This window comes from Mandrillus leucophaeus, unplaced genomic scaffold (assembly GCF_000951045.1).
Source record: "Mandrillus leucophaeus isolate KB7577 unplaced genomic scaffold, Mleu.le_1.0 Scaffold220, whole genome shotgun sequence".
NCBI classification, from domain to species: domain Eukaryota; kingdom Metazoa; phylum Chordata; class Mammalia; order Primates; family Cercopithecidae; genus Mandrillus; species Mandrillus leucophaeus.
Genome location: NW_012102255.1, coordinates 1,892,626 through 1,902,663, shown reverse-complemented (window position 1 = coordinate 1,902,663; position 10,038 = coordinate 1,892,626). Strand labels below are relative to the sequence as shown.

General features: G+C 41.8%; 1 protein-coding gene across 1 annotated transcript in view; it reads right to left on the bottom strand.

Annotated features, from left to right (window-relative positions):
* Positions 1-233: 233 nt before the first annotated feature.
* The window catches only part of LOC105540499 (chromosome unknown open reading frame, human C1orf101), a 151,551-nt gene continuing 141,746 nt past the window's right edge, over positions 234-10,038 (bottom strand). The window contains exons 16-17 of the mRNA XM_011981173.1: positions 6,922-6,975; positions 234-669 (exon numbers count right to left, since the gene is read on the bottom strand). Coding sequence (XP_011836563.1) covers positions 516-669; positions 6,922-6,975 — 208 coding nt within the window. The 3' untranslated portion in view covers positions 234-515. The remainder of the gene's footprint in view (positions 670-6,921; positions 6,976-10,038) is intronic.

Below are 10,038 nucleotides of genomic sequence, written 5' to 3'. Positions count from 1 at the left end.
AAATTTAGAACATCAGCTGCTCATTTCTAATATAATATATTTTACATTTCATATGTGAATTTACCAGTAGAAAAAATCTGCTTAGGGCAGGTTATTTAAATCCACACACTTTTATTAAATCCTTTATATATAAATTAACTACAGTCATATAAGGTTTCATGTGAAAAGTTTCATGCAAAATAATACTTGACACATAAATATATTTTCAAAATTTCACTTTCATTCTTACAAAGGATTATAACAGTCAAATTTAGTTTTTCATGCCATGTAAGAGTACATAGAGTACCTTTAAAATGAAGGCAAACACATAAAGGATTAATTTAATAACACACTGTATATGAAAATATTTCTATTTTGGAGAGGGTTCAAGAATATTTTTCAGATCTTGAACTCAATGCCTACTATGAGCTTATATTTAGTAGTCTTAATACTAAATACTAACACTCTCAATCTAAGTATAAAATACACTGTTTCTCTATATACATATATCTGTAATAAACAAACTGTCAGTTTTCCTAATTCTTCTTATGTTTTCTTTGAGGGTTGTGAAGTGGTTTATAAATATATTGTCTATAAATCCTCATGTACCGAAAGTAGCTCAAAACGAGAATAGTGAAGAAGAGCAGCATCAGGACGAAGAGGAAAGCAGCCACCAGGTAGACACTTGGACTGGAATCAGAAAAATAAGAGGCATTAGAAGTCATTGTTCACACTTTGGCTGTTAATTTCTTTAAACAATTTTTGAATGGCTAGCTACTATGCCACTGACAGAGAACAAAGACGAATAAGACGCACCGTCCAGCCTCACGGTGTTTACCTTTTAGTGTTTGAGGCTGACCAGGCGGGAAAATAGACAAGGTGATCAATGCAGTGAGAGGAGGAAATGAAGTTGTCTTTTTTTTTTTTTTTGCGATGGAGTCTCACTCTGTCACCCAGCGGGGAGTGCAATGGCTCACTGGAACGCCTGTCTCCTAGGTTCAAGCCATTCTCCTGCTTCAGCCTCCCAAGTAAATGAGATTACAGGCAGGCACCACCACGCCCAGCTAATTTTTGTATTTTTAGTAGAGTTGGGGCTTCACCATGTTGGCCAGGCTGGTCTCGAACTCCTGACCTCAAGTGATCTGCCCACCTCGGCCTCCCAAAGTACTGGGATTACAGGCGTGAGCCACCGCGCCCAGCCAGATGAAGTTTTGTGGGAGCTACACATCATGGAAGGCATTCCAGTAGAGGGGATGTTTGAACTGAGCCTGGGCAGGAAGTTCTGTGGGAGTCACACATCATGGAAGGCCAGGGAAGGGGATGTCTGAGCTAAGCCTGGGTAGGAGTTAGCTCAGTATGAGTATGAGTGGGAGTAGGAGTTAGCTAGTTAGCTAGATAAGAGTGGAGGAAGAGATCGAGGTGGGAACAGTGTTTCAGACAAAGGCAGAAGGCTATGGGAAGGCATGAAAACTTGGTAACACCTCAGGACCACTCCTAGACATTCTGGAACTGCAGCTCCTTCAGTATGACAGGGGCTCAGGTGCCAAGAGGAGTGGTTAGAGATGAGGATTGATAGGTGGGCAGGGCCAGACTGGAAAAACTGCTTAAGTTAAGCTAGAGAGTGGGTTTTAGCCTAAGGCAGGAGAGAGCTTCAGAGGGGTGATATAGGATTGACATTTTACAGGGATGATTCTGGAGTGTGAAGAATGGAAGAAAGCAAAGCATGAATGTGAAGGTAGAAAAAGCAGTTATGAAGTATTTGAATAATCGAGGTAAGCTATAATGAGAGTCTTAACAAAATTAATGGCGGAAGAAATGGAGAGAAGTGGATATATTTAAGACACATTTAGAAGTTAGATTGGATCGATCTTGGTGATTATTAAGATGTGGGGTTTGAGAAATATGAAGGAATAAAGGTGATCTTCCTTGCATGCTTTGGAGTTAGGTTACTATGAGAATGGTGTTACCTTCACGGATGGAGGAAATTCAGAGGGAGGAGCACTTTTTTGAGGGCATGTGCGTATATGGTTGGCTTACTTTGGTGCATATTTAATTTGAGGTACCTGAGGGTCAGCCAGGTGTGTGTGTGTGTCTGTGTGTGTGTGTGTGTGTGCAGCACTTACTCTAGCCAGACATCTGCCTCTTCACCTGGAACTCTGCATGGGTACTTTTTTTGTTGGTTTGTTTGTTTTCTGAGATGAAGTTTCTCTCTGTTGCTCAGGCTGGAGTGCAGTGGCATGAATAGGGCTCACTGCAGCCTCGACCTTCTAGGTTCAAGTGATCCTCCCACCTCAGCCTCCCAAGTAGCTGGGACTATAGACATGCACCACGAAACCTGGCTATTTTTTTGGGTGAGGAATAGAGATGGGGTCTTGCCATGTTGCCCAGGCTGGTCTTCAACTCTAGGCTCAAACAGTCTGTCCAACCTAGCCTCCTAAAGTGCCGGGATTAAGGTATGAGCCACCACGCTGGGCCTGCATGAATGCTTCTGATCAGAGTGGATTTATTTCTTAAGCCAGACACTGTGCTGTTTTCTATTTGGTGTCCTGGTATCTGACATTAGTTTTGGAGTCCCTTTTAAACCATAATTATTTGTTTTCAATGTTATAGTTTCCCCAGGCTTCCTTTGTCTCACCTTTCTCCTCTGTGGCAATAAACTTAATCTGTCCCCAGTGCATGATTTCCTTCTGAGAACTTAGTTAAGCCACTTCACCATCTCATATCTGCCTGACACTGTGCATGGTTCTAGCAATACAATGACGAGTGAAAACAGACATGGTCCCCATCCTTGGGGAGCTTACATTTTAGTGGGATATAATCATTAATCAAATAATGAGAAAATAAATAAAAAATTGCAACTGAGGTAAGAACTAAGGAGAAATATACAATGCAATGAAAGCTTCTTAAAGCAGGATTTAACCTGGTAAATGGATCAAGAAATGCCTTCATGGGAAAAAGGTAATTATCTTAAAATCTGATGAATAAATAGAAGTGAAGTTGGTACAGTGAAGTTGGTAAAGTGAAGTGTAGGTAAATAGAGGACGGAGGATTCTAGATAGAGGAAATGGCATGTGCAGAGGTCCTGCTATGGGAGAGAGCATGGAGAAGGACAGGACTGAAAGAAAGTTGCTCGGTCTGGAGCTGAGAAAATGTGAAGGACATGATCCAAGATGAGACTCGAAAAGTAGGTAGGGGCTAGATCATGCAAGGATTTGTAGGCCAAAACTCCTTAAGGAGTTTTAATTTTATGGACAGAAATGTGAATGTTTCAAGCTACTAAAACTAGCATTGAAAAGATTACTCTAGCTCCAGTGAGGAGAATAAGCTAGAAGAACATAGGAGTGGATGAGGGGAGATTGGTTAGGAGTCTCTTGCAGAGATAATGGTAGCCTGGATTAAGGAGGTGGTGATGGAGTAAGAAGTGGATCCATTCAAGGATGATTTAGGGGATTAAATGAATGGCAGATAGTTGTGGATTGGATGAACTGGAGAGAAACAGAGAGACAGAGAGAGAGAGAGAGAGAGAGAGAGAGAGAGAAATGAATGTAAATCCTTGGTTTCTTGGTTTTGGTTTTGGTTTTTGACTCCTAGAAGTTTGGCTTGCATAGTTGGATGTACATTTCATGGGACAAATTGTACAGGGAACAAGTGTAGTAGGGAACATTGGAAAACAGGGTACCATTCCTATCATAGCCTGTGTGAATGGATTTTCCTGGAGCTGTGCAAGGACAATCTATATGGCTATATGTAATTGCCCTAATGCATCAGTTTTAAGATAGATTAAATAATGGGATAGGGGAGCATGGGATAAGATCATGAGTTCACTTTTGGACATGTCCAGTTTGACTAGTCTTTGAAACATCTAAGAGAAGAAGTTAAGTAGACAGTAGGATGTATGCCTCTGGACTGTTTTAGAGATATTATTTGGGCGTCATGTGCATATAGATGCTAATTGAAGTCATAATTGTAGATGAGCTTGCCAGAGTGAGAAGCTCAGGACAGAACTGAGCCTCATGGGAGGCCAACATTTAAAGGCTGCTAAAGGAGGGTGAGTTTTTCTTTACTAGGGAGAGAGAGGCAGTGGCTACAGAAGTTTGGGAAAACCCATGGTGTGATGCAACAGCCAAAGGAAGAGTCAACGCTGAAGAAAGATCTAATAAAATGAGGACTGAAAAATATCTATTAGCTCAATGAAGGCCAAAGCTATTTCAATGAACTAATCGGTAGAGTGAAGAGACAGAAACCTGACTGGATAGATTGGAGAAAGACGGCCGGACACAGGGAAATGGAGACTGTGAGTGTAGACAATACCTTTGAGAAGTTTTGTGCTGCGAAGGAGAAACTTGAGGGTCACTAAAAACCTATTAGAAGGATCTAGTTGAGAGGGAGAGTTGAATATACAGAAGAGAGAAGGAATAATTGATTTGAAAGTTTCCTCAGTAAGTGGAGAGGAACAGATAGTGTGCAAAGCATAGGTGGAAGAATTATATTTAAAAGGAGGAATCATATTTCCTTTGTTGTAACAGGACGGAAAGAGGAGAGGATGGATATAGATGTTAGTAGATTTTTATGTTTGCAATCAGGAATAGAGGGCGTTCCTGTCTCATGGTTTCTAATTTCTTTGTGAGGGTGGAAACAAGCTCACCTGATGATGATTAAGGAAAGCAGGTTTGAGGAGGAAGCTAATTAGATACAATCTGAAATCGCTGTTACAGAGAATGCTGCTCAGGTGTAGTCACAGAGACGGTAGGTAGTTGGGGATTTGCCAGAGGGAGGAACAAATCCCAGAGGCGTGAGGGTGTACTTTCAAGTGTACTTGAAATAATGGACTTTGAAATGTAAGGAAATGCAAAGTACAAAAAGAGAGATTGAAAGTAGAGGGGGAGGTTGCAGGAAGGGTGAAGGCGGGTTGCAGTGGGTGTCGTGGAATTAACAAGCTGGAAGGACAGGAGGTTGTGATCAGAGAATGGGATGTGATGTCTGGATTGATGCTTTAGGAAGCAGAGAAGTTACAAGTTATGACAGTGTGGAAGGTGTAACTGTGGGAGTGGACGGCTGAAGTGCAGTAGAGGGAGGTCACCAAGGATGTGGTAAGGCCACGATTTTGGATGCTGGATGCGAACACTGATAGTGGGACTTGATGTGGAGAGGAAAACAGTGTGACGGGGCCAAAGTTGAGAATGAACGCAGCAGACTGTAGAGAGGACCTGGTGATGAAGACAGACAGCTGGGGCTGCAGCAGACGCCATGAGCCCCAAAGGATCAGGGTATGTTTTGTGTTGTTTTTTTGGTTTTGTTTTACAAGAACGAGGATAAGTAATGATCTGGAATTGGTAATAGGACCCCCTGAGGTACATGGGAGGTGAAAGAAAAGAGCACCACTTGAGAGGCCTGAAGGTGGAGCAGTGCCTTCAGGGGAGAGCCTGGTTACCCCTAAGGAGAGAGAGGGAAGGCTCAGAGGATGGTTGAAGATCTGGGTGAGTTTGCTGATTAAAGGATGGCAATTCCAGAGAGCAGAATGGAAACGCTGGGAAAGTGGTGGGGTTGAGTGCTGGGCTAGGAGCAAGGAAGTGCCGAGCTCTCCGCCTTCTACAAACTCATCTCCAGTCGCTGCTCAAGAAAAGGGCGCCATTATTAAGAAAATAATCAACCACCAGCCAGCCCTGGTGTGCCTCTGCTACCCTTCAGGGCCCAGGTGTTACTGGAGGCGAACCTACAGTCACTAACCAAATAGACTGTCCTGTATGCTGTGCTCATGTGCCCTGGCTGCTGGACTGTAGCTGCTGGCAGGTGAGAGCAGGGGCAGGTGAGTGAGATCCTCCTCCTTTGCCTTTCTCCCCGCCAACTCACTTGACTCTTTCTTTGGCTGATGGGTACTTGGGTGGGCATATACCTTAATATTCATCTAAATCAAACATACCAACCCAATGACCTTAATATTCACCTAAGTCAAACATACCAACCCCATGAGGAAGAAAAGTCACTAGGAAAAGGTTGTGCCTGTTTCCCAAGGTTATGTAGAAACAACTCTTGACTTCATTTGCAGGTTATTCCCACTATTAACACTGTCAGCACAGAAACCCCAGGAGCCAGTCATATTTACAGTGGGGCCATGAATAGCTTCATTGTTTTCCTTATGCCCTTATTTAACAATCCTCCCCCGCCCCCCCAAAAAAACCCCATAAAACAAAACCCAAACACCCAAATTCCAAACACCAGGCCCAAAACGGAGTAGCAAAGTCATCTGGGGTTCTAACTTTAGTATCAGGACTTTTCATTCTGCCCTCCAAGGGAACTGGAGCTGAGTCCAGGGAAATCCCTTTACTGTTTCCTAAATGCATCAGAATGAGGGTCTGTGGTTGAAAGCTGACCCAGGCTTGGAGCAGAGGGCACAGCCACTGTCACCTCCCAATCCCTACCACTGCATTCTGGCATCTGCCAACTAGGAGCAGCTGAGACATGTTTGAAAGGAAGACAGTGGCTGTTGAGTGGGATGGCACGAAAGGGGACCTTTGCTGCAGTAACAGTTCTCAGGAATTCCTTCCTGCTGTGTCCCTGTATACACACTATACACATATACAATTTTTAGGATGTCATATAGGGGGCAGAAGTAACAGGGCTTCAGGGAAACAGCAAGTTTCTGTCATTTGGGAAGACAGATTTCACAGATAGCCCCCCAAAAATCTAAATATAGACTGATTAAAACCATTGACTTTGCAGTGAACACTTCATACTTTTTTTGTTGTTGTTGTTTTAGGATTCATTTGCATATTATATACTGTATAATAATATTTTTCATAATAAGATTTAAGTGGGGGACCCTGAAAACTGAGTGCACAGGCTGCTTCTGGGAGACACGGGGGGGAGGTGCTTTTCCTTTTTAGCTGCCACTTGTACCTTAGAAATTCTGTAATTAAAGTCCAGTTAGGCACCGCTCATTACCTGGGAATCAGTCCAAACGTCTCTATTGCAAACATAGCTGTTAGGTTGCAGAAACTGCAAATTAGAAAAATAATATTAAAGATTAAATTAATTACAATATATTTTAAAATGCTCTCCATGTCCCTATGGTAACAATCAAACCATATATAATCCTAGTTAAGGTGTCATTTTCTTGACAAAGGACAGATGGATACATTCACAGAAGAGCTGTGATTATTTTTCCCTGTGTACGTCTCAGGCTTCTCTGAGATTCCTCAAGAGCTCTCTATCCTAACAGCCTTACATCATTTTGATAGTGGTTCCCAAGGCAACAGTAATAATGATATTACTAATAAGTATTGGCAGAAATAAAAAAAGCTAACCTTTATGAGCATTAATACTTTTTGAAAATGAATACTGGCAGGCACGGTGGCTCACACCTGTAATCCCAGCCTTTGGGAGGCCAAGGCGGGCAGATCACCTGAGGTCAGGAGTTCGAGACCGACCTGACCAACAGGGTGAAACCCCTTCTCTACTAAAAATACAAAAATTAGCCAAGTGTGGTGGTGGGCACCTGTAGTCACAGCTACTGGGGAGGATGAGGCAGGAGAATCTCTTGAACCTGGGAGGTGGAGCTTGCAGTGAGCTGAGATCGCGCCACTGCACTCCAGCCTAGGTGACAGAGCGAGACTCCGTCTCAAAAAAAAAAAAGAAAATGAATACTAATTGAGCATTGCTATGTACTAGGCAGCATGCCAAATGCTTACATGCATTATCGCAGTGGATCTTCACAGCAACCCTTCCTTTTAGATGAAGAAACTCAGATGAGGAGCTCAGGCAGGTTAAGCAACGTGAGAAAGTTTACACAGCTGTTAGCAGCAGAGCTGGGATTTGAAGTCAGGTTTTTCTGATGCAGCTGCCCATCCTGTTCACCTGATGTAGGCTAACTCCTTCAGGAAGCTGAGTACTGGGGGCTCCATATATAAAACTATTATTTCTAATGTTACTGAATGTCTCTCATTGTTAGGTATATTGCTTGGAATGAGGCAGGATATAGCCAAGCAAACATTTCTGACATGATTTCACCCACCTACATGTGGGAGAGCATAGAAGAAAGGAACTTATTTTTATTGCATATTTGTTATGTGCTTGGCAAAGTTAGAGATTTTTACCTAGATGCTTCATTTACTCCTCAGAATACTGTAAGGCAGGTATTATCAACCCATTCTACAGATACAGAATGGCTCAAAAAGAGTAAGCAATTTTCTTTAGACTGAGTTGCCAGTAGTGGCAAAACTGGGATTCAAACCAAAGTAGACGCTACTAATATATCAACCTGTGGAACTGGCATGTAAATACGACCCACAAACAATACAAGATACAGGGTTATACATTCTAGGCTGGGCGCGGTGGCTCACGTCTGTAATTCCAGCACTTTGGGAGGCCGCGGCGGGTTGATTGCCTGAGCTCAGGAGTTGGAGACCAGCCTGGGCAACATGGTGTAACCCCATCTCTACTAAAATACAAAAAATTAGCCAGGTGTGGGGGTCTGCGCCTGTAGTCCCAGCTACTCGCGAGGCTGAGGTAGGAGAATTGCTTGAACCGGGGAGGCGTAGGTTGCAGTAAGCGGAGATCGCACCACTGCACTTCAGCCTGGGCAGCAGAGCGAGACTCCATCACACACACCAAAAAAGTGAGTGATGTAGACACCTATCACGGGAATGTTCACAGCATGGCAAAGGGGCTTGTGTTGGGTCCTAAAGGTTGGAGTTTAAGGATGAAGGGCTAGCGTATTCCGGGTATAGAGAGAGATGAGCAAAGGTTTGGAAATGGGAATGAACTTGTGAGGTTTAAGGGATGATGAGGAAATATCTTGGTGCATGTAGAGGGAAGTAGTGGGGGTTGTGTGTGTGTGTGTGTGTGCATGCTCATGCCTGCACATGTGCCCTCCAGAGGGCTTTAATGAAAGGCTTAGGAATTTTGACTTTACCCTTTTTGTATAAAGGAGTCATGACTGTTTTTGAATTTAATTCAATAGCAGTTTGTAAAGTGATTTGGAATAGAGAGATTAGATGTAAGTGGGCCATATGGAAACATTATACACAGTAGTGAACAACCCAGTTCTGTGATAATGAGGTCTAGACTTGGGTAGAGGCGATTGTGACTGAAAAGAGGGCCAAGCTGACCTTTGATAGAATGAAATTGTGATGGAATCAGCATGGAATAAGTGCAGTTGGAACTTTACGGTTTAAAAGTTGTTAGATGTAGTATTGTCAAATGGACTGAGTTGGTTGATAGTGTAGTTTAGGTATTCTGTATCCTTACTGATTTTCTCTCTACTTGTCCTATCAATTTCTGAGAAAGGAGTGTTGAAATCAACTGTAGTTAGGGGTTTGCTGTTTCTCTGTTTAGTTCAATCCGTTTTTGTTTCATGTATTTTGAAGCATGTATTTAGGATTATTATACCTTCTTTATCACTATGTAATGAGTCTCTTTATGCCTTCCTTGTTCTGAATTCCTGTTATCTGCTATTAATATGGCCAATCTGGCTCTCTTTTGACTACTATTAGCATGGTTTATCTTTTTTTTATCCTTTTACTTTTAATCAATCTGTGTCTTCATATTTAATATGGGCTACTGGTAGACAGTCTGTAGTTAGGTCTTATATTTTTATCCAATATGATAATTTCTGTTCTATAATTGGGATATTTAGACCATTTGTATTTAATGTAATTGTTGATATCTTTAAAGTTAAATCTACAGTCTTGCTATTTGTTTGCTATCTTATGTATTTTTAAGTTATATATTTTGTTTTCCTTTCTCCTTTTCTTCTGTCCTTTTTTGTATTAATGAAGTATTTTTTAATGATTCCACATTATCTCCCCTATTAGTTTTTATAGGTTTGTATCTTTTTCTAATGTGGTTGGTATACAATATCAGTCATTAATTTATCACATTTTTCTGGCAAATAATATACCATTTAGTGGTATATTATTTGTATATATACCATTCTTAAGTATAAGAATCTTAAAACACTATGCTTCTAACCCCTGCTGCCATCCTTTGTGCCATTGTTTTCATCCATTTTACTTTTATTACATGTTGTAAACCCCACAGTATTTTCTTTTCTTTTCTTTT